Genomic DNA, 25,221 nt, shown 5'->3' with positions numbered 1-25,221 from the left:
TAGTTTTTAAAAAAAAAATTTTGTTTATTTATTTCTGAGACAGAGAGAGACAGAGCATGAGTGGGGGAAGGACAGAGAGAGAGGGAGACACAGAATCAGAAGCAGGCTCTGAGCTGTCAGCACAGAGCCCGATGCGGGGCTCGAACTCACAAACTGTGAGATCATGACCTGAGCCGAAGTCGGTCGCTCAACTGACTGAACCACCCAGGCACCCCCTGAATACATAGTATTTATAACTTTTTAAAAAAATGCTGCTGGTTCACTAACATTTTTTCTTTCAGACTGCAGGAAACATGTTCTCCTATGATGTCTATGTCTTACAGAAATTTGATAAAACATTCCTTTGCAAATAAGTTAAGACCTTTCACTTTTCTCCCTACCTGAATCCTTTAAAATTCAGAAACTCTCAGTGAGTATTCTTTCTTTCGTGGCAATTATAATTGTTTACATAAGTTCAATAAGAATTCATTCTTGTAACAGTACACCCTTAGAAACACTGACTATATCACCAAGACTTTGGGATGTCATAGCTGAGAAAGGTATGGATAAACTGATATGACTAGACAACTTTAAGGAACTAAAGTTGACTTTATGGAACCAAAAGAGGCCCTTGGAACTGTTGGCCTGGTACCTTGCTTACAGAGTTTCCAGCAGCCTTACGGGGTGAGTAAAGTCACTTCTTGGCAGGTGCAGACTCCTAAGGATATGTTGGGGACCTCCAGAAGAATTCACCCAAATGTACAGGTAGTTCAGGCAATTCTAATGGCAAGTATCTGGCTTGACTTCTGGCCTGGAGAGGCTATTAAAAGTTCAAACTAAAATCCCTTACAGGGGCATCTGGGTAGCTCAGGCAGTTAAGTGTCCAACTTCGGCTCTGTACTATTGGAGCTTGGGATTCTCTCTCCCCCTCTGTCTCTACCCCTTGCCCACTTGCTCTCCCTCTCTCTCAAAAATAAATTAAAAATAAAAACTTAAAAAAACTTTAAAAAATAAAAACAAATAAGTAAAATAAAAAGTAAAAAGTAAAATTCCTTACAAAAGTTCCAGCAAAGTAGATTTAAGAGAACTTATGTGGTCAATCACTATTCTTGCTGTACTTACACAAATAATTAGACCAAGTTTGTTAAAACTCGACTTGTTTTTACAAACAAATTGGTTTTAGTTTGGTTATGTTTGATGAATAGGAGGATGATTTTAGAGGGCAAAGTATGTTTCAGTAACGTACCTTTTGTGGATGTTAAATTCTAGTTCTGATCAATTATCTTTAAAGTGTTTATTGTTTGCCTAGAAGACTGGTCTGGATCCTGAATTCTTCTGGTTTCCTCAAACATCTGGCTATGCCTCCTCAAACTATGGCTTCTGATCTTCTTGCATTTTCTTGTCTTGGAATCACTAAGAAGTAAAACTGTTCCTTTTCCTGAAGCCTTGCACACTAAAGCTAGACAACTTGAGGTACATCTCAGAGAAATGGCCACGGTAGCTCCTGTGTAGACACTTTTCATGCCTGTTGCTCTCTGGGCCCCTCAAAAAGATCACCAGAGAATATGAACTACAAACCAGAAAAAATGCATCAGACTGTTGCTGCCTGTGCCCACTCCATCTGACGGTGCTTCGAGCTTGACATCCAGAAATCTTCTCACCGGAGTAGTCAGGATTCAGAAACTGGGTTTATAATTTGCTCCATCCATCAACTTGTGTTTTTCTTTTATTGTCACAGAAACGCCTCTTATTAATTACCTACTTGCTGGTTGAACAAGGTGGAGTCTATGCCGTTATTAACAAAACCTATTGTGCCTATGTAATTAACACAGGAAAAATTGAAGTAAATACATAAAGGGTTTATGAGCAGGCATCCTGCCTACGTCGGCACAATTTAGGGACAGATCTTAACTATATCTGGTCAACAATCAAAAATGCCCTCCCCAGTCTCTCTTTTGTTTCTGGGTGTTTGTTTGTTGTTTGTTTATGTTTACCTCTCCTGAGACTGTTGGTGGCTATCCTCCTGCTACTTATTTTTGGTGTCTGTTTGACCTGAGGGTAAAATCTGTGTCCTCCAAGGTCCAACAATTCCAAGTCAAGCTAATGGTAACACAAGGATTCCACCCTGTACCTCTATAGGAAGATTCAAATCCTGTAAGTCAGTAGAACAGTCCCTGAGAGATTTTTCCCATCCAGGTTAGGACAGGGACAATGGCCTCATGCAACAGGAAGCAGTTTCAGAAAATGAGACCTTTTATCCTTTCTCCTGCAGAATAAGAAGGATGAAATCCCTCAGGGACCTTGGGAACAAGCCCCTGTGTATCTGAAAAACTCCTTGCCGCCTGCTGACTGAGATCACGTTTCTCATAGAACTCCCTACTGGCGGTTATCACTTCTCCAGAGCAAAGTACCAGTTGAGGAGCAAACCCAGTCCAGTCTGCAAACCAGTCTGCACCATCGTGGACCCCAGTGCTGAACTTACACTGACGTTCCCCCTCATTATAATACTAAAAATCATACCCAGGGGCGAGATTTAACATGTCAATTAAACAAGCGATGCATGAAGAAGCATGATCTTTAAGTGCACAGGTGCTAATAAATCCCCGCCTCTAGATGCTTACATGGCACCCCTTTTCCCACCTAAGTTTCTTCAAAATATTCTCCCTGACCTCTCCTCAGGGAGTCAGCCTGAGGATTCCTTCCTTTGTGCCGCCTCCCTGACTCTCGAGCATTAGCCCCAATAAAGCCTTGCCTGTGCTTTTACATTTGGAGTCCAGCCTCATTTCTGTCCTTGCTGGGTCCAAGGACTCGAGTCGCGTAACAGGCTTGCTCATATCTCTTTTCTGCGAAGGCAGTTACTGTGATACTGTTCACCCTCCATATTCTAAAATTGATATTTCTATTCTATATTGCCCATGTAAACCATATAATCCATTTGTTCTAAAACTCTCCGTGGTACTCAGGATCACATGCCTGAGGTTTTATATCACCATCCACTGTCTTTTCTGCACCAAGAACTCATTTATCCCTTTCTTACCCACTGAAATCAGGCCTATCAGTGTTATAGAAAATCTAAATTTGCAAAATAATTTTTTCTCCTTCCCCAGTGACCTTGTAATATGTTGTATTATTGCATTGAATGTGGTTTTTTTTTGGCTTGCACTGTTTTAATACTGTCAAAGTTCCCCCTATATTATGATTCAGATCGTCCTCAGAAGTGAATTTGAAATTCCTTGCAATATTATGTCTGAAACGCCTAAATCTTCATCAGTGCAGACTTTTGTGTGCAATTTCATTCTTAAGCATTTTGTCTGTTACTTTGTTACCTCAATGCCATGTTTGTCTTGATCTTAACGACTTCAAAAACAGTCTAAGGGAGGGACTTTATATCTATCTCTTTTGTTTAGTAAATGATCAATCTGCCTTTCTGTGCATAGTTAGTGAAACAAAGAGAAAGTTTTAGATAACTTCACACTTTTTCCTAGGAAAATTAGATATAATTTTATTCTACTATAAAGTGCTGTGCTTTCTTGTGTCTTTATATTATTAATATAAAAAATGACAACGGCTGAAAATCTCTGGCTATGATTTATTTATAGCCTAATATTCAATTCACAATTAAATGCTAACTTGTAATTGAATCCAAGGATTCATTCTGCTGATACACTGAATTAAAGAACATAAGTAGGTGCTGAGTAAATAGGAACAGAACAGAGATTAATAACAACCAATATTTATTATGGTGTGATTCATTATGAATAATTTGAATGCAATAATTATCATGATAAAAGCAACTCTTCAAAAAGGATGCAAGATATTTAAGAAAGATTTCTATCTTGTTGTGGTAGACCAAGTATTGTATTCTGTAACTGTAGTAGAAAGAAATCTTGAAAGGTAATATGGATATACTACTCTTAAGATATTAGGAAGGCTATTTCTAGATCATTTAAGTTGTAATATCTGCTAAGATGCTAATATGGTCCTGCCAGTAAGTTTGTTTATAGAAAAGTAACACAATTTATAAGGAACATTTATCGTGAATCAACAACTGAGATAATGGCTTAACCAAAGGAACATCCTCCTTTGATTCTATTCATTTGTGCCTTCATCTTTACATCTGAAGACGTATAAAATGCTTTAGAGCATCTTTCTCAAGTTATTCTTCCATTCTTTTTCTTCTCAACTTGATCTTTATAAACTTATAATAAAATTAACACAAGAAGGAAGAAAATACTTTGGGACTTAATTGGTAGAAACAGTAAAAAGAACTGATTTAGACTTTCAAGGCCTTTGAGAGTCGTAGTAAAAATATACACAATAGGTTGTGTGTGTAAGGATTTGAAATAATTAAAATACAATTAAAAGCAAGCAAACAAAACAGCAGCTACCAAAATGTCCAGGCAGATTTGAAAAAATAACAAATGAGAACCCTAAAAGGGAACAGCATGATTATTAAAATGAAAAGCTCAGTGGAGGGATTAAATAAGACATTAGATACTGAAAAGAAACCTGAGCATGTATTGCTGAAAGAATAAGCAGAGTGAGGCACAGGGAGACAGAGGAATAGAAACTAGGAAGGAGAGGCTAAGAGATGTGGAGGGTAAGGGAATGGAAACACAGTATTTCTTCAGAGTTCCAGAAAAGAGCCATGGAGCGGTAATGGGGAGTGGTAATACCTGAAGACCGAATGCTGAGGAATTTCCAGAAGTGACAAAAATGTAATTCTGCTGATACAATAATCACAATGTATATAGCAAATAAGGTACATGAAATGAACGTGTGCCTCTGGCACTCCAGTGAAAGCATCACTTCAGTGAGGGGAGGAAGTGAGTGATCTTTAATGGAATGAGAACAGATTTAAAGGAGATTCTTGGAGGAAATAAAGTAACATGGGAGAAAAATATTGCCATGTATCTACCTCCTTATCTAGGGAATGACAATCTGGCTAAGTAGTAAAATAACTTGTTTCATTTTTCTTTTAGAAGACACATAGGAACCATTTCTACAGAAATAAACATCCCAAGTAATTCCTGGAAGAACTTTCTGGAAGACCAAAAGAGGGGAAAAAAAAAAAAAAAAGAAAAAGAAAAGCCTGCCTTTATTCTTGATATGATCTTGAAATTATGTTTATCTGTCAATTCTGAAACTACAGGAAGTTAGATGCCCCATTTATAATTGACTCATGAATGGAAGTCGTTCCCTAGAAAATAAGTGGGGCTTTGTTTTAAGAAAATAACAGAAGGTTTACCAAATTTCATATTCAAGAAGTACTATATTTTCATAATTTAAGCTGTTTTATGAAGCAGTTCATCATATGTCACCTGGAGGAATATGCATCTAATTTGAGGAGCAGTCATGGGCCTCTTTGCCCCCTGGGAACTCACCTCCCCCTCTGTAGATTGCAGATGGAGCTCCTTCCTGCAGGTGGCCTTGAAGTCTCCCGCAGCAGCGCTGACCTGGACCCCTCGAGGAGCCTCCATGATCAAGGACCTGGTGGGTGATTCAAGCCTAAGGGTAAAACAAAAGACTCCTTCATAGTAAAAAAAAAAAAAAAACAATTATGATGGACTAAAAGATAACATTAGTGACTAAAACAAACAAACAAACAGGTAGGCATAAATAAAAATCTTTGCCATTTCAAAAAAAACAAAAGGCAAAACGAGTTTTAGAATCCTTTTTTATTGTCTTATCTATTTTTTGGTTCTTTATGAAACTTCATTTGTTCACATCAATTATTTACTCTCATTTGTTTAATGATTTAATAACAGTTTCTTATGTTGTTTCCTTTCACAACGCACATGAAAAGTAGGTCGTGATAAGTTTACTTGCTTAAATCTTTTATATATTTTCAAAATTAATGATGGAGTTTTAATAAATTTCTACCAACTTAGCATGTAGCTATCAAGAGTCTCACAAAGACGAGAGAGCTTTAATGAAAATTGTTAATATTGTGAACTTTCAAGAATTCCACAGTCAAAATTCTGTAAGCCTGAAAAGTTTCAAAGTACGCATTACACGTTTAGAAATTAATTAAAATGAAGAAATGGGACATTTCCTACATCCACTGACCTCTACTGGCCCAGGAAAATGTCCACAGAATGAATGACATTATCCTGACAGAGAACAAGTAAATGAGCGGTGATCCACCTCTCATTTAATGAAATATGAATAAAGATTGCATACATTTTGAGGGAAGAAAACCCCAATGTTTATTTATATATTTATTTGAGAGAGAGAGAGGGAGAGAGAGAGTGTGCAAGCCGGGGAAAGGAGCAGAAGGAGAGAGAGAATCTCAAGCAGGCTCAATGCTTAGTACGGAGTCTGACACAGGGCTCGATCCCACAACCCTGGGATCATGATCTGAGCTGAAATCAACAGTTCACCCTCAACTGAGACACCCAGGTGGCCCCAAAACCAACTGTTTTAGCTTGTTGTGCCTGAAAAGAAAGATAGTTGGGAGGCAGTTTCAAATTATCTCCAAATATAAAACTAGAGGCAAGAGCAAAAGAAGGCAGAACATGGAAGCTAGAATACAGTGGTAAAAAGTGCTAGTGTGATAAGATAAAGGGCCCCTGATACGGATAAACATTCTGTTTATGGGGGAGCAACTCTGTGTGTTCCCCTTGACCACACAACTTTAGGACAAGAGTCCCCTCAGGTTCACATTCACCATCATCCAAAGCAACTGGTTTCCTCTGAGGCAACAGATCCAAAGCTGTTTTGCAGGGAGAACCACATCAAATAGATCTCTGAAGATAAGCTCTCTTTCAGTAGTGAAGTTGAACTTAGACTCGAAAATGTTATTGAAGGAGTAGAGCCAGCATTTAGAAGTGATTTTGACATTTTCAATGTTTTTCACTCACCTAAGCAACTCTGAAACTTTCATCTCTGTGGGCCTCTTGGGCATATTTATAAAACCCCTGGAGGGGTTAGGTTATATATATATATATATATATATATATATATCTCCCTATATGTTACATATATATGTATGTGTATATATGAATATATATATATATATATATATATATATATCCCTATATGTTACATATATATATATAACCCTATCTACTTATCTTCTACTTGAAACATTGTTATATATATATATATATATATATATTAATAGATGTATTTTTTTGAAAAACAAGTCACATATTTTTACAGAGCATTTGAAAACCTGAAAATAAAATAATCATCCATAATTTTTTTCACTCATAATACCCATACTTTGCACATTCAATCTACATTTCTGTTAAAATGTGTATTTTATCATTGATTTCCCCTAATAAACCCCCAAATAGAGACCATCTTGAGCAGTATATCTGTGACCACTACTATTTTCATCGGTTAATTATCCGCAACATTAAATGTAATTATATATGTTTGGATTGATGAACCATTCAAATAGAAGTCAGATAGGCACTTAATTAAAATGAGTTAATATGCATAATATTCATATTAATATTCTAAAATTATGACTCTGACTTTCAAGAAAACACAACTCAGTGAACTGAGTGGAAGGAAAAGCACACTTACTTCATCAAATAATTGATGTGGTTTAGTTTGTTTCCAAGGATAAAGGGTTGAGGTTCTTGTTCATATATTTGATAGTATGATATCTATGACATCCATATTAAATGTATACATGTTTTTGAGTCATATTTCCATCATGTTTACATTTGGGACTAGAACATTAAAATGTATTATGTCTTTCTGGGCTTTTGAGCCTTTCCATTCTCATCTTTATTAATTATTTAACAAAATTTTTTGTTATATTCATTTTCATTTTCGACCTCAGGTATCCAATGCCAGCGTAGCCATTAAGCAGAGTGCTTTGCTAACACTTAGAGCATCTCTCTTCAAAGAGGTGGTAAAGACTGAGAGATGCGTTTGGGAAAACTAACTAGCAGTAACCAGACCCAGTTTCAACATCTCTAAATTGAAAGTTATAAAGTTCTCACAGGACAATAAGAAATGTCTTAGGAGGAGAATTAATGGAGAGAAAGATGGGGTAGGGTAGTATTTTGAGATACTGATGGCATTTCCTTCCCTGTCACGTCTCCTTAGAGTTCTGCCACTCACTAAACAGTATCTTTTGCCACAAACAGTGGAAGATGGATCAGAGAAGCTGACAAAGACCTTTTGAGTTTCCTAATCTTACGGACACTTTGAGTTGGAGAAAAACCTAGCCATTCAGTATGTTGAAAATGATTCAGCCCATGAACAAACACATCAAAAGAAAACCAAAGTCAGTGAGAGCTTGCTGTGTATTTCTACCTGTTGAAGAACTGTTTTCTTGATTCATGGAGTAAAGAAGATTTGGATGGGAAATCAACAGAATTGATTTCAAATTGTTCTCTGTGTTCCTCTACTTGAGGCCAAGTTCTACATCGTAAGGACTTTATTCTTCAGATGCTAGAGCTCTGAGGAAAGTAGGGATATCTCAGGACTCAGACGACTGAGGACAAGAGACCAAAGATTCTCAAAGGACAGAGGGGCAGTGACCTGTGGTGGAGGAATACTAAGTGAAGAGAAGAATGAGAAGCTCTTGGCAAATGCTACTTTGGGTCATGAAGCTACCAATGATCAAACGTCGCCCCCAAATCTTTGACACGGTGTAAGCTCCTTGGTATCCTTATACAACCCCAAGGAAAAAGAAGAGAACTGAACAGACTGGGGCTGAGTTTCTAATAACAGTGCAATGGAGACAAAACATGTAAATAAAGTTTTACAAGAATATTTTCATTTCTTGATATAAACTCAATGAATACATAAAAAACATTCAAAAGGTGGTAGCAATTTTACAGTACTGCTAAATCCTTCAAGTTATGAAGTGAAGAAGACTTTGAATTAAACAGGCTTCAACTGTATTTTTTGTTAATCTTGATAAAACTAAGTGTGGTAATCATTAAGATATAATACAAATTTTATTTCCACAACCATATGGTCAATTAATCTTTGACAAGGCAGGAAAGACTATACAATGGGAAAAAGACTGTCTCTTCAACAAATGGTGTTGGGAAAACTGAACAGCAACATGCCAAAAAATGAAACTGGACCACTTTCTTACACCATATACAAAAATAAATTCAAAATGGATTAAAGATCTAAATGTGAGACCTAAAACTATAAATATACTAGAAAATAATTCAGGCAATAACCTTTTTGGCATTGGCTATAGCAACTTTTTTTCTAGCTATGTTCCCTGAGGCCAGAAAAATAAAAGCAAAAATAAATTATTGGGACTTCATCAAAATAAAAAGTTTCTGCACAGAGAAGGAAACAATCAACAAAACTAAAAGGCAACTTACAAAATGGGAGAAGATATTTGCAAATGACATATTTGATAAAGGATTAGTATCCAAAATATATTTAAAAAACAAAACTCAACACCTGAAAAACAAATAATCCAATTAAAAATGAGCAGAAGACATGAACACACATTTCTCCAAAAAAGACATCCAGATGGCCAACAGACACATGAATAGATATTCATCATCACTTATCATCAGGGAAATGCAAATCAATGGGCTATTACCTCACACCTGTCAAGTGGCTAAAATCAACATCACAAGAAAACAACAGGTGTTGGCAAGGATGTGGAGAAAAAGGAACAGTCTTGCACTGTTGGTGGGAATGCAAACTGGTGCAGCCACTGTGGAAAACAGTATGGAGTTTCCTCAAAATTTAAAAATAGAACTACCCTATCCAGTAATCACACTCCTGGGTATTTACCCAAAGAATAGAAAAATACTAACTCAAAGGGATACATGCACCCCTATGCTTATATCAGCCTTATTTACAACAAGCAAATGATGGAAACTTCCCATTATATACATGTGTATGTGCATATAATGGAATATTATTTAGCCATAAACAAGAATGAAATGTCTTGCCATTGCAATGACATGGATGGAGCCAGAGTGTATTATGCTGAGTGAAATAAGTCAGAGAAAAACAAATACCACATGATTTCACTCATATATGGAATTTAAGAAACAAAACAAATGAGTAAAGGGAGAAAATAGAGAGAGAAATCAATAAACAGACTCTTAATTATAGAAAACAAACTTATAGTTACCAGAAGGCAGGGGAGCTGGAGATAGGTTAAATAGGTGATGGGATTAAGGACTGCACTTGTCATGATGAGCCCAGGGTGGTGTATCGAACTGTTGAATCACTATCGTACATCTGAAACTAATATAACACTAATATAATTCCAGTTAGTGTGTTAAGTAACCGGAATTAAAAGAAAATTTAAAAGGTGAAAAAAAGAAATAATATAAATTTTATTATTAATAATACTGTCTGGTTTAAATAATGGCCAATGCAGATGAGTAATATACACTAGGAACTTAAATTACTCATAGAGAGTGCTCAGTTAAAGAGTATGTAACAAAACTATTAGACTATTTGGAGGATTTAATAATTCTCTTTTCACAAGTGGCAGTATAGTAGTTCTTATGAATATGAAAATTAAAGTAAGCTTGCAAACTATGTTTTACAAGCTTGCCTATCTAGCATAATAAACTAATTTTCTGTGGGCAAAAAATCATAACATATATGGAGTCCTAAAAACTGACACTATTGTGGATAGCATAAATCATTGTGAACATTTACAGATACATATATCTGAATCATCCACTGGCAATTACATCTACAGTTACACTTACATATATGCACATATATTACCTCCATACCAAGGTACATTGTCTCAAGATCTAGCTATGCTAATAGGAAAAGAATATTTTTGTCCACAAATGGTATGCAAATTTGCTGTAAACCTCCATCTAAACTCCACATGTTAAACTCCATGAATTCTGGGAATAAATCTTTGCGTTTAAGCACAATCAGGCACTTTGAAAAGTCTTTGAAATTAGATAGGCTTATGATTATAACATTACCTATCCAAAGAACTCTAGAGAATAAATAGATTTAGATACAAATTTTTTTAAAATATAAAAGTAGGCAACACCTATTACTAGCCATGCCAGCTTATCAAAATGGCTTGATGATTTCATTGGCTATTTTATTAGTAATATTTTATTAACACTAATAAAATTGTAATAGTATTTTCCCAAGTCATTACTAGAAGCTGGATGCTTCTAAAAGCTATATTATAAATTGTAGAATCATAGAAAATAATTCCCTGTATTGAAAGTTCTGCTGTATACTGAAGTAATGAAAGTTATTTCTAAAAAGTAGTCTGGGAAATTGAGGTTTGTACTCACTGAAAAGTACTGTGCTCGAGATATGTCGACCTAATGAAAGAATTAAATGTAGGACTTTGAATAAGAAACTCATAGGTTCTACAGAGTTCTACTCAAATTTTAAATACAGTTAATCTCTATGGGGCTCAGTTACCTGATAAATAAAATCATAGAATACGTTAAAAATAAAATATTGTAGCCATTGACAACCATCATTAAATTTACCCTTCTTTATTAGTGAATTAGCCATATAATTATAATCATCTAATACTGGGAACTCATTCTATACTTAAAGCTTAGCATGGATTATCTCTTAATCATCCCAGCAATTCTGAGAAATGCGTACTCTATCCATATTTTACTTAGGAAGCAGTTGAATCTTAGTGTGGTTGAGTCATTTGCCTAGGATTATGTAGCTAATGCAAAGATCACAGAATATCCAAAACCATCTGGAAAAAGAACAATGTTGAACTTAAAACCTTATTGCAAGACTCTAATAATGAAGACAATGCTGAGACACTAGAAATAAATTTTAACATGTAGGGTCGTCTGATTTTGACAAAGGCAGTAAAGTGATCCAGTGAGAAAAAGCAAAGTCTTTTCAACAAATGCTGCTCAAATAACTGATCTCTGTAAGGACAAAATGAATCTCAATCTATACCACCCACTGTTATCAAAAGTAAAAGCTAAAACATAAGGTTTTTAAAGGAAAATATCTTTGTGACTTGGGAGTAGGAAAAGTTTTCTTAGGCCACAAAAAGGAATAACTAGTAAATATTAAAAAATATATATAAATTAGATGTCTTCAAGGTGAAAAGCTGCCTTTCAAAATCCATCAGTAAAATGAATATACCCATAGATTGGGAGACAATATCCACAAAATACAGATGTTACAGATGTTACAAAGGACTGGTGCCAGGATATATAAATAATCCTCCAGCTCAAAGATAAAATACAGAAATATAAAATACAAATACACAAAACATGGATCTCCTTGGCGGTTCAGTTGGTTGAGCATCTGACTTCAGCTCTGGTCTTGACCTCATGGTTCCTGGGTTCCAGCCTGGCACTGGGCTCTGTGCGGACAGCTCGGAGCCTGGAGCCTTCTTCGGATTCTGTGTCTCCCTGTCTCTCTGCCCCTCCCCACTCCTGCTCTGTCTCTGTCTCTCTCTCTAAAAATTAATAAACATTAAAAAAAATTAAAAATGAAAGAAAAAATACAAAAAACATAATTAAAATAAACGGACAAAAGTTTATAAAGAAATGGATACGTCACTAAACAATATATGGTCGTTCCATATGCACAAGCAAAAGTCATTAATATCATTACTCATCAAGTAATGGAAAATTAAAAACATGAAATAACACTAAACACCTACCAGAATGGTTCAAATGAGTAAGAATGCTAACACTACTGAATACTGGGGAAGATGTGCAGCTGCTGAAATTCTCATTCATTTTTAGCAGAAAGTGATATAATCACTTTGGAAAGCTCTGGCATTTTCATATAAAGCTTAATATATGCCAGCTATATCCCAAGTGTCTATCAATTAGGAAAATACATACATAAAATATTATATGTTCATATAAAAGAATACTAATCAGTAAAAAGGCAGAAGGAACCATTGATACAGTCGACAACAGGGATGGATCTCAAAAACATCATGAGGAGTGAAAGAAATCTTGCAAAGAAGAGTACATATTGTATTGTATTTTATATTTAGTACTAAATCAATCTAATCTAATCCAGAGTGAAAAGGGTAAGAGAAAAGTAGCTTCTTGTGGGTAGTGGTGGTGATTTCCGGGAAGGAGCATAAGAGAACTCTCTTGGGTGATGATGATGTTTTATTTCTTGACAGGAATTTGGGTTACACAGGTAAATGCATTTGTCAAAACTCAGGAAATGTGCACTTAATTATTTGTGAATGTCATTGTATAATTATTTTACAATAAAAAAACTTCAAGCAATATTGAAAACTAGATAATGATATGCAGGCCAAAGTGATCAGGTAAAGTGTACAGATACGTACAATTTATGTTCAAATGCATAAAAATAAGATCTACTGGCAGATGGCTAGTGGAATGTGTACATATGTGATTAAAGACCTATAGGAGAATGATAATGGAGGCATCTAGCTGGGAGTATATAGGTGGGCACTGCAAGATGCTTTCAATATTGAATATGTTTGAGAATTTTCATAAGGTGTTGGGAAAGAAGGTGTGGTCTCAGATCTTATAGGAATATCCATTTTGTTTGTTTTCGTTAAAGTTTATAAAACATCACCTAGGCAGATCCAAATAGGAAAACTGTTAACTGATGCTAGTGTTTGATTGTCATTGACTGTATTAAAACTCAGTAAAGAATAATAATGACATGTTAGCTAACTTGGATTTAAATAAAATTTAAGAATGAAAAAAATACTAATTACAAAAGGGATGCTTCTAAACTATATACAATTCCATTGCTAAATGACCATATTAATATGAATGCTATAACACTCAATGTGTGTATTTCACAGCTATTTCTGGGAGAGGGATATCTAGAAAGCACATCTGATATTATTTACCTGAAAATTCAAGAATCTGATATATTCTTGGATAAAAGTAAACTCGTATCTACTTTCCTATCATAAATCCAATATTAAAAAAGTAATAAACGTATGTAGTAAAATCTCAACAAGAATCCAAAGAGAGTCTCTTGAAACTTAAAACATTATGTTAAACTATTCTGGGAAGAAAAGTATGTGCAACATTTATCAGATTTTTATTTAGTTTATTTTTTTAAACTAATAAGCAATTCCTTTTTAAAACTTTCTTTCTTTTCTTCCTTCCTTCCTTCCTTCCTTCCTTCCTTCCTTCCTTCCTTCCTTTCTTTCTCTTCCTTCCTTCCTTCCTTCCTTCCTTCCTTCCTTCCTTCCTTCCTTCCTTCCTTCCTTTCTTTCTTTCTTTCTTTCTTTCTTTCTTTCTTTCTTTCTTTCTTTCTTTCTTTCTTTCTTTCTTTCTTTCTTTCTTTCTTTCTTTCACAGGGAGAGAGAATCCCATGAAGTGCAGAGAGAGAGGAAGAGTGAGTGCAGAGCCCATAGCAGGGCTCAAGTTCAGGAACCATGAGATCATGACCTGCATAGAGCCTGATGTTTAACCAACTGAGCCACTCAGGCACCCCAGACATTTTCTTTTTTAAATTAGAAATTAACATGAAATTATTTCAATTCAAAAGGAGATTGGAATTAAAATATAAATTTCATCAATGGACACAATATAATTTAAATAGATCAAAAGTATTTATGATAAATTAATATCTGACAAATGTAGCAATCATTTTGGGTGGAAATACTAGGTTACTTAGTCAATGATGCTTACTAAATTGTCTATCCATACTGAAGACAATAACATTAGATCCTTAACACACTCTGCAAGAATAATTTCCAGTTCTATCTATTCTAAATACAAAAAGTAGTAAATCACAGGCTGTAATTTTCAGTAGCAAATCAGAAGAAAATTCAAAACATAATTTCCCACGGTGTTTATTCACAACATAAAACTAAAAAATACCCAGTGTAAAACTAACTGACAGAAAATTAAAAGAAAATACTGGAAATACCCAAATACAAAACAAGACAACCTTTGAAACAAGATGGAAAGCCCCAAAATCATAAAGAAAAAGAATTGATAAAATTTCACTAAGCCTTAGGTTATACTGGTTTTCTCTAGATACCATGACCTTCTCAAATAAGCCTAGAATTCCTATAGAAGTCCTATAGAAGTCTGGAACTCAAACATTCCAGAATACTCTGGAACTCAAATTAGACTAAACCTGTATTCCCTTCGAGAACAATCTGGTAAGTAGACTCTTGGCAATACAGCATTAACAATTAAATGATGCCCTGCTCCTGTCCTATATAGCAATTGTCAGTCCTCCCCTGAGGAGGGTTTACAACATAGTAGAGGTTTCATTTTAATTCATTTTCTTACAAAACATTCTCTAAAGGGGCCTGTTGAAAAATGAAACTCATGTTTATTTGCAAAGCTTGTGAATTCCTATGTGATTAGTCATTGGAATTAGTGAAGTACTATTTGTGTTCATTTTGAAAGCATTATAGCAATCATAGTGACGGATTTCAGACTAGTTTTTATAGTAGGTACCAAGAGATTCTTGTAGAGAAAAGGAGTAATGTTGAAATTCAGTCACCCTACCACCTGTTTTTTTCCCAAGAAATGCTGTTTTTATTGTGTTTACATACTAAAGATGCAACAGATTTTGTTTTTATGGTATTATACAATTCTCAATTTGAAAAAAAAAAAGCCTAGGTCTCTAGAAGAACTTTCAACATTCTGAGAACAGAATTCAGACTCCTTTTAAAAAGTAAGTTGTGAGATGCAATTACTAAATAGAAACTTAAGCAGAACTTAAGCATCATGTTTCTGGTTCTTCATAAATATTTAACATGGTGTCAGGCATTTAGTGAATTATTTTTTATTTCAATGATGGAATGAATAGAAAATTGAACAGAAAAATGTTTTAAGGGGGGAAAAACACAATGTAAACTTTGACCTGAATATACAAGCAATTTTACTGTCGTATCACTTCAAGCTGTGGAGAGTTTTCTTCAGCTGCAAATCACATGGTTTTCGTGGCCTCTATTTTTTTGGTTGGTTTGTTTTCTGCTTACTTGCACTTTCAGTTATGGTCTCTTTCTTCAAATTAGATCAAACAAATGTTTACATCAATTGTTGCTCTATGTTTCCAAGATTACACCCTAATACAAGCTTCTGATAATGATCATTTGCTATCAACTCTAAATAAATATATACATACATAGAATGAAATAGTAAAAGGGAAGAAGAAAGAAACAGAGAGACAGAGTAGAAAGGAAAAGGGGAGAGGGAAGAGGGGGGAGGAGAGGAGAACCTCTTATTGACAAAACATCTCAGTGCAAAATCCTTACTACCTTATACATGGTGGCTTTTCCTTGAACACAGTAATGACGTATATGAGAGCTATGTGTTTTCGGAGATCAGTTTGGAGCCTGCAAAACTTAACATTTCAGTTTAAAATTATATTCACACAAGAATGAACATGATGAAAAGATTCCAGCTACATCATTACATATTAATTCATTTTACTGATCCCAAGTCCAGATTAGTTTTGTTTTGTTTTCTTTTCTTTTCTTGGAACAGTTAATGAAACTCAGATCCAAACAATCTTTGGGCAATATAAAACGGGTTTCCTCACTTCTCACCATAAAGTGCAGACACTCTTTTGAACTGTGATAATTTAGCTAAATTAATTTAAGAAATAAAAAAGGAAGAACATTCATATTTGTGCTATTCTGGGAAAATATACCCTTATGTCTCGACTACTCAATATACATTGTTTTAGCCTTTTTAACACAGAGGTCCCTAGTGAAAAGCAATATAACTTTGTGTAAGACATCATAGAAAATCTACATGTGTAGGTTTGAAATGCACATGGAAACTAGAACAGAATTTGGCACACATTAAGCACTCATCAAACATTCGTTGAATAAATAAATTATAGAAATCTACTTCATGTCCACACCAAAACATTCCCTATACTCTTTAATAAACTTTTTGAAATTTATCTTTCTAAAGTCTCTTATTCTCGACAAAAACAAAATTAAAGACAACACGGCTACTTACTCCCCAAATTACCATTTGATTTACCTGGCCAACCAATCTCACCTTGTTGATTAGAATTAGGTGTCGACTAAGAGTACTTCTTACTGCCCTGAAAGGAAAATTGTCAGCAGGACTTGTAAAGATCTTCTCAGACACTCTGCTTTTAATCTTCATGTACACAAATGAATAATTGAATACCCCCATCATTACTGTGCTTTGCTTCTGTCTCAGTTTCAAATTTAGATCAGTAACGCTCATCTGGGGGGTTACTAATTTGCTTTTAGCACTAGCAGATAAACTCAGCTTAGTGCAATATTTAAATAATTGATGAATAATTAGAAAATAAAAACCAGAAACACCATATACTAATTATCATTTAATTCACATTCACACTTATGAATTTTGAGACATGTCAGCAAGGTAATTAAAATAACACTTCCTATTTTTCTTTTAGCAATAGATTTTCATAACGAAAATCATACACTGAGTATATAATTACTAAAATGTTAGACGTAAAAAGAAGTTTCTTTTAGAATGGTGTAATTTAAACATTTTTTTTAAGGAATGAATCAATTAACTCTGGCATCTGTATTAAAACACAGTTCAAAAACGCTTGGAGTCAATGTCAGCCACCTGGGTCCTAATAATGCAGTAACGACCACCACGTTTCTTACATTACATGCGCTCAGTGTCTTCGTTATTGAGTTTTGCTATATCAGTATTTCACATTAATAAGTATTTATCAGACACAATTATGTGTGAGATATATGTTGACTGCTATAGCACTGAAGATAAACAACGAAGATTCAGATGTTGGTCTAAGGGAACATACACCTTTGTTAGATGGGGAGGGGAAAAAATAAATAATCACACAAAAATGTGGGAATTCCTAACTGAGAAAAGAGCCCTAAGTTAAAACTATAACGCATTATGAGTTGCTGTTTACACATACTCTTCAACCCGTCTAAATCCTTTGCCACTGAGTTGGGATTTTGGCATTGAGCAAACAGTTATTATCTTTGTCTAATAGAAAAGCGCCTTGATCACAGGAAGATCGTGGCCACCTTCTTCTGGTTTTGTCAACTAGCCGGTTTGAATCTGAAATACTGAGATAGTGAGAAACTGCGTTCCTTAGAAAATTTTATCACAGAACTATAAAGGTCTGAAAAAGTTACTGTTGTGAAAGTATGGCTTTTTTAAAACATTTAAATCGTTTTACTTTATTTTTCTATTTTCATTTCTATTTTCATTTGAGCAGTGTTTTCCGCTCATCCAAATGAGAAGGGCTGCACCTGATCTTTATGAAACAATTTGGGTTTTGCTTAATATTTATATTGTGTTTTCTAAGACAAAGACTGTCTCCCGGGTTGATACTTTGATTCAGCTTTGAAAATGATTTCTAATGTGTGATTTACTTTTTAAATATCATTATTGTTGTCTTTTTTTCATCCTATAGAAATGTATTTTGGAATGTAATTTATCTATCAGAAAGTAACTATATAAAACATCTTTTTTATTGACATATAAAGTTGTATTAGTTTTAGGTGTACTACCTAATGATTTCATGTACGTAAAAGTTGTGAAATGATTACTGCTATAAGTTATATAAAATATCACTGGACCCCAAACCTTATTTATTGAATCAAGATCATTCATTGATCACTTGATAGATTTTAATATTACAAATTTTATTAACAGTTGCTGTGATTTTCTTGGGGAGAATTCCCTATAAAGTTGTCATCTCACAATTTTCTGGGTAGTGAGGGCTGTTACATACAACTGTGCCTCTTAGAAACAGCACATTGTCAGGAAGCAGCCTATTCCGTTGGAAATACTAGATTGAGGAATCCATCATAAGGTAATTAAGTTCTGTCTTTTTCTGGTTACTATTCATATTTGCTTTGTGTTTCCCTTTACATAACATTCCCTGACCATTTATAGATTTTTCCTACTCTCTGCCGCCTCTTTCTTTCTGCCTAGATGTGTCATGTATTTCATTGTCTATGTTGGATTTTCTGGAATCCTTATTTTTATTAATTCTCCTCCAAATTTTCTCTATAACTGCCTTTTCCACACTCATGTCTGATATATTTATTTTTATATTCATTGTATGTTTGCTAGGGGCAAAAATATACAGAAGGTTACAATAATAACACACATTTTCTTGCCCTCAAATACTTGTCATTTACCATGTAGGCAGGGAATGTCAACTCTTTATACAAATATGTAGCACATTTTCTATTTTACTTCTTTACATACCAAGGGCCATCAACAGTGATGGAAAGTCTGACATACGTGGAAGACCCAGAACTTACCTGAGGTCTTGGGAAGGTTCTGCTCTGATGTGAGGTGTCTCAACAGAGTGCCCGAATACTGCTCCTTCGGTGCCTGGACAGAACATGAATCCAGTAGTCAGCAGTCGATACAAACAAGTAGACAGACATATTGGTTTTCATCTCTATTTTTATGCATCAAATATGCATTCAAAAAGGGGAAAGCTAGAAACAGGAGTACAGAAAATGAAATAGAAAAATTGGAAAAGTGTTCAAGGTAGTGAAGGGCCAAGAAGGGTAAATCTAAATGTCCCTTGGTAGCTAACTTTTAAGATGACCGTATTTAGAAAAGTTTAGATTGAGGTAGAATTTTCACTCTCTGATCAAAGAACAAAGATCCATCCCCTTCCCCTTTCTTATTTCCCAGGTAAGTATATTTGAGGGAGGGATAGATCACAATACTCAGTTCTGTCTTTCTACAAATGGCAGAGCATGAATGAAAATGTGGAGAGGAGATCATTTGTAGTATATCATTAATTCTTTTTTTTAATGTTTATTTATTTTTGACAGAGACAGAGCATGAGAGGGGGAGGCGCAGAGACAGAGGGAGACACAGAATCCGAAGCAGGCTCCGGTCCCTGAGCTGTCAGCACAGAGCCCGACATGGGGCTCGAACTCACAAACCATCAGATCATGACCTGAGCCAAAGTCGGACGCTCAACCGACTGAGCCACCCAGGTGCCCCTATCATTAATTCTTTAAAGACATAGGTCTCATGGGACACTTGGCAATTCTCCCCCACACAGGGCCCACTTTTATTAGAGTGATTATCAATAGCAATTTAATTTGGCTTCTTTGGTACTAAGGCTCTATCTAAAACCATGAACTGCTCAAAATCATTTCTATAGAGTTGACTTTATGTGAGCTCCTGGTTACCTGAACAGGTCATGCACTCTAACACTTTGCTCAGGCAGTTGAATGGTATTCCATCTACACTATCATTTATTGACTCCATGTGATTGTCCTGGATCCCAGAGCTTTTCCATAGTTTAACTGAGCAAAATAAAATGATCTTCCTTTTCAAAAATACAAAAAAAATATTGATGACAAAATCTCATTTTTGTTCTTTTGTAATTTCACATAGATGTTTTAGATCATTCCATCTGGATTAATTTTATTTTCTTTGGGTTTAATCTTCATCAAACATTTTGGTGTAAAAATGTCATGTCTGCTCCTTCAATGGCCCCAACACCAGCTTAATAATACAAATTATACAAAATAATACAAATAATGCAAATAAAATACATAAATTTTAAACCTATAAAATAAAGTTGCTTATGCTAATTGTGAAGAACAATGAAAAATGTATTGATTCAGTATATGAAAAACAAGCAGTGATTTCTTCAGTAAACATGAAATTTTCACTAGAAAATTAGAGCTAACACCTAAATTCCTTAAAAATAAGTGGCTTTATATAGAAACATACTGAGATCACCAGACAACTCCTGTACATAAAACAGCAATGCAGACTTTGATCTTGAATCAGAGAGGAAGAGATTTTTTTCAAAGACAGTAACATGGTTTCATCTATGTTATGGTTCTAAGGATAAATTTACAAGGTTCTGCAGTAATAAATTCCTAAGATTACAGATTTCAATTTATAAGCTAAAAGCTATTGGCATTTGTTGACCTCTCACTGGGTTGGTTTTACTACTTGTTGATGTTTTGTTAAAGAGACTGCAGGGCATATGATATATAGACAGACTATCAGAGCAATTATTTCTTCATGGAGTTTGCTCTTTTGATATTTTATAAGGTGCTTTATTTCTGTGAGTGGAAAATTATTAGGAATAGGTCTTTGAAAATAAAGTAACAGTTTTAGATAAAACCCTAATTTTGTGATGGTGGTGAAGGTGGCATTTGAGAAAACATTCCAAGGTATAAGTTTTCATATCCCAACGAGAGACCCCTTTATCATTTTAAGAGGATATAACTTCCAGAAAAAATAGTTATCCATCTGTAAAGTTTAAAAATTAATTTCCACTATTCTATGACTTTGAAGACTTCCCAAACGAGATGACAAAAATACAATTAAAGAACAGTAGCAATATTTATTTTCAAACATGGAATGGAACATATAGTAACTTAGCACAGAACATATCAGCAAAAGTAAAAGGGGAAAGCTATCAAAGCTTTAATTTTTCAAAGAGGATTAAAAGCTGATAGAAGTCTTAATTCTAAGTATCAGTATAGAAAATTATTGATGATTAAAAACAAATGATTCTTGAAGAAATAATGTATAATCATATCCTCTAAGGGGCTAACTTGAAAACTGAATAAAATAACATAAATAAATTACTAACTATAGACCTCCAGATAATGAGAAAAGTACTCTTAACTTCTCCTTTATTGTCCCAGAATGAGCCAAGGGGGTAATAACTAATAAGCAATAATGATAATCTTAAAAGGAAATCAGTGAAAGAAGATAAAAGCCATCTGAAGCAAGCACATACTCTCACAGCATAAAAAGTCAAAATTAAAATACAAATTTCTGGGGCGCCTGGGTGGCTCAGTCGGTTGAGCACCTGACACTTGATTTCGGCTCAGGTCATGGTCCTGGGGTTATGGGATACAGCTCCATGCTAAGCATGAGTCTGCTTAAGATTCTCTCTCTGTCCCTCTCCCTCATTCATGTGCTCTCTCACAAAATAAATAAATAAATAAATAAATGTATTTCCTTTGTAATTTTTGAAAGCTTATTTGTTTATTTTGAGAGAGAGAGAGAGAGAGAATATGAGCAGGATTGGAGAGAGAGAGAGAGAGAGGGAGACAGAGAATCCCAAGTAGGCTCTGTGCTGGCCGCTTGATGCAGGGCTCAAACTCATGAACCTTGAGATCAAGACCTCAGCTGAAATCAAGAGTTGGACACTTAACCAACCAAGCCACCCAGGTGCCCCTAAAATACATATTTCCTTGGAATTGGGAATTTTTACAAATGTCAGATGATTAGTGCCAGACTTAGCAATTAAAAATATAGGGGATCACATTAATTCTGAATTTCAGATAAATATGAAATATTTTTTAATATAAATGTGCAATATTTGCATGGGTCATATTTAGAGTAAAATTGATGTGTTGTTTATCTGAAATTCAAAATTAAATCACTATATAGTATACCTGAAACTAATATTACACTGTATGTTAACTGTTATGTTAAATAAAAAATAAAAAAAAATAAATAAATAAAAAAAATATTTTAAAAATAAATGAATTGTAACCTATCCTCAAAAAAATATTTCAACTGGGCATCATGTATTATACCTGGTGACCCTAACCATCAGTCAACATGTATTTGGTACCAAGAGTACAGATGTGTACAGACCACATTTACTCTCATTTCAGGAAAAGAAGGAATGTGTGATGAATTTTCACATTGTAAGCTATAAAGTCCACGGAAACCGAAAAGACAGAGGGACAGAAAAAGGACAAGAATGTGCAAAACGCAGATGTTTCCTTATATATCATAATATATATAATATGTATGTAACTTGTTGAGTAAATAAACTTGTTTTCAAATTTTATTCTATTGTATTATTTACTTATTTTAATTTATTTGATTTATTTTAATTAACTTTTTAAAGTTTATTTATTTATTTTTGAGAGAGACCACAAGTGAGGCAGGAGCAGAGAGAGAAGGAGAGAGAGAATCCCAAGCAGGCAGGCTCTGCATTGTCAGCACAGAGCCTGATGCAGGGCTCGAACTCACAGACTGTGAGATCATGACCTGAGCTGAGGTTGGATGAAGCTTAACCCACTGAGCCACCCAGGTGCCCTTTATTTATTTATTTTAGAGAGGGAATGAGAGCACGTGCACAAGTGAGCTGGAGAAGGGGTATGGGGGGGGGGGAGAGTGAGAGAGAGAGAGAGAGATAGACAGCGAGAATCCTAAGCAAACTTCATGCTCAGCAAGCATCCCAACATGGAGCGTGATCTCACAACTCTGGGATCATGACCTGCGCTGAAATCAAGAGTCAGACCTCCACCAACCCAGCCACCTAGGCGCCCCAAATATTTGTTGTTTAATGTTATTTTAAGGGACCATTCAAAAGGGTATAATGTTCTATTCTGCTTGACTGTATAGATGTTGAAGGGTATATCAGTTTAAAGTGATGATGATGTTTTAAGACTTGGGGAAAACATAGACTGTTGACTATTGTAAAGGTCTGGAAAGATGAGACAAGCAAACTTTTGGGTCAAAAAAACGCTGGATGTCATTCAATGACAAGTAAGCAGGATGGCATATTCTGCTTTGCTGGGGAGGAGAAAGACTATATACATGGACTGTGATCCTACTCCACATTTAAAGACAGTTTACGACAGTGTAAGTAGAATGCTACTTTTTACAAATGCCTAACATAAAATGCCATCCTCCCCACCAAATGAAGAATGCCATTAAAAGTAAATTTACATATCCCTCCTAATGTGGTTATCCATACTCTAAATGTTTTACTTGAAGTTGTTTGCCATTAGCCCCAGAACAGAGGTCACCAAAAAAAGAAACCAAACCAAAAATACTTGGTGTTCCCAGGTTCTTCCTCGAGTTTATAGTAACTAAATATATATTTATATTTATATTTATATATTCATATCTATATTTATATCTATATTCATATTCATTTATATGTATGTATGTTCTGTGAAATGTGACGTTTTTCTGGCCACTAGCTTCATAAATTCCATTACAGTTAATTTCAGAGAAAATTTTATGAGGTCATTGGCTTTGGGTGGAGACACCTGTGATCAGTAATACACATGGAAGCAAAACAAAGATACCCCTGTGCTTTGAAATATTAACTTGACATAAATTATCTCATTTTTTCTCACGGACTTTTTTATTTGTTTAGAGAGAGAGTGAGTGGGGGAGGGGCAGACAGAGAGGGAGAGGAAAAAAATATCTCAAGCAGGCTCCACTCCCAGCGAGAACGTCGAGACATTGGGCTCAAGCTCACAACTGTGAGATCATGACCTGAGTCGAAATTAAGAGTCAGATGCTTAACTGACTGAGCTGCCCAGGGGTCCCTCTCACAGACATTTTTAATGTAAGTAGATAATATATTGTTTACATCTGAAAAATGAGGAAGCTGTAATCAGAGAAATTAAATACCGCATTGGTGAGCTAGAATTTTGGCCTTCAGGTTTTCTGATGTATACACTAGGCACTTTGAAGTCAGCAGACAAAAGGAGACAACTCCAGCTCCTTCATTCTTACCTAAATGACTTCAGCAAGTCATTTCATCTGTCCAAACTTCAATTTCCATAGATATAATTAAAGATAGAAATACCAACCTTACAGGTTGGGTTAGGGTTTTCTTAAATAGGATATAAATGTGCCTGGTTCGCTGTAAGAATTCAGTATTCCTTAGTTCCCTCTGTCACTTTTATTTGTGAAAATCAGCCACAGAAGACATACACATTGTGTTTGTAGAGTTAATGGCCCACCATGGGTCCAGTCGTTAGTACGTGAAATCGCTGATCCTAAAACGTCAGCTTCAAGTTACATGGTCTCATGCTGAATTCTGAAATCTGAAATTTAGACGCTGTAAAGAGATTCTTAAATAGTGAATTAATATTATTAATCAAGACTCTATTCAGTAGTCAAGGAATTCCCTAATGCAGTTGCTTAGTTACCAGATACGATCGATCAACACCCAAAAACCTGAGAAAGAAGTTTCTTCTAAATAGTTATGTCCAGCATAATCTCCCTTTTAATTGAACTTTATCCTAATGCTTAAACAACTGCAGAAAAATGAAAACAAAAATGCATAGCAGGTCCTTTACTAACTACAATGGATAGCTGCGATTTTTCTGTGTTTTATACTTAGCTCTCTGCGTGGGGTTATCAGAAATTCATCATAGGAGTAGCTGGATTGGTAAAACAGGGCTTTAGCTCCCTTTTAAAAGTCAAAGGAAGGGGCACCTCGGCAGTTCCACTGGTTAAGCTTCTAACTCTTGATTTGGGCTCCAGTATTGATCTCATGGTTCTTGGGATTGAGCTGTGCTGGGTTTGTGTTCACAACATGGAGCCTTCTTGGGATTCTGTGTCTCCTCTTTGAACCACC

General features: G+C 35.1%; 1 protein-coding gene across 1 annotated transcript in view; it reads right to left on the bottom strand.

Moving 5' to 3' along the window:
• The window catches only part of SGCZ (sarcoglycan zeta), a 226,539-nt gene that overhangs the window by 10,070 nt on the left and 191,248 nt on the right, over positions 1-25,221 (bottom strand). The window contains exons 5-6 of the mRNA XM_043555381.1: positions 19,145-19,217; positions 5,364-5,487 (exon numbers count right to left, since the gene is read on the bottom strand). Coding sequence (XP_043411316.1) covers positions 5,364-5,487; positions 19,145-19,217 — 197 coding nt within the window. The remainder of the gene's footprint in view (positions 1-5,363; positions 5,488-19,144; positions 19,218-25,221) is intronic.

The sequence above is a fragment of the Prionailurus bengalensis genome, chromosome B1 (assembly GCF_016509475.1).
Source record: "Prionailurus bengalensis isolate Pbe53 chromosome B1, Fcat_Pben_1.1_paternal_pri, whole genome shotgun sequence".
NCBI lineage: Eukaryota > Metazoa > Chordata > Mammalia > Carnivora > Felidae > Prionailurus > Prionailurus bengalensis.
Note: the sequence above shows the minus strand (reverse complement) of the source record. Positions and strands in the feature narration are given on the sequence as shown.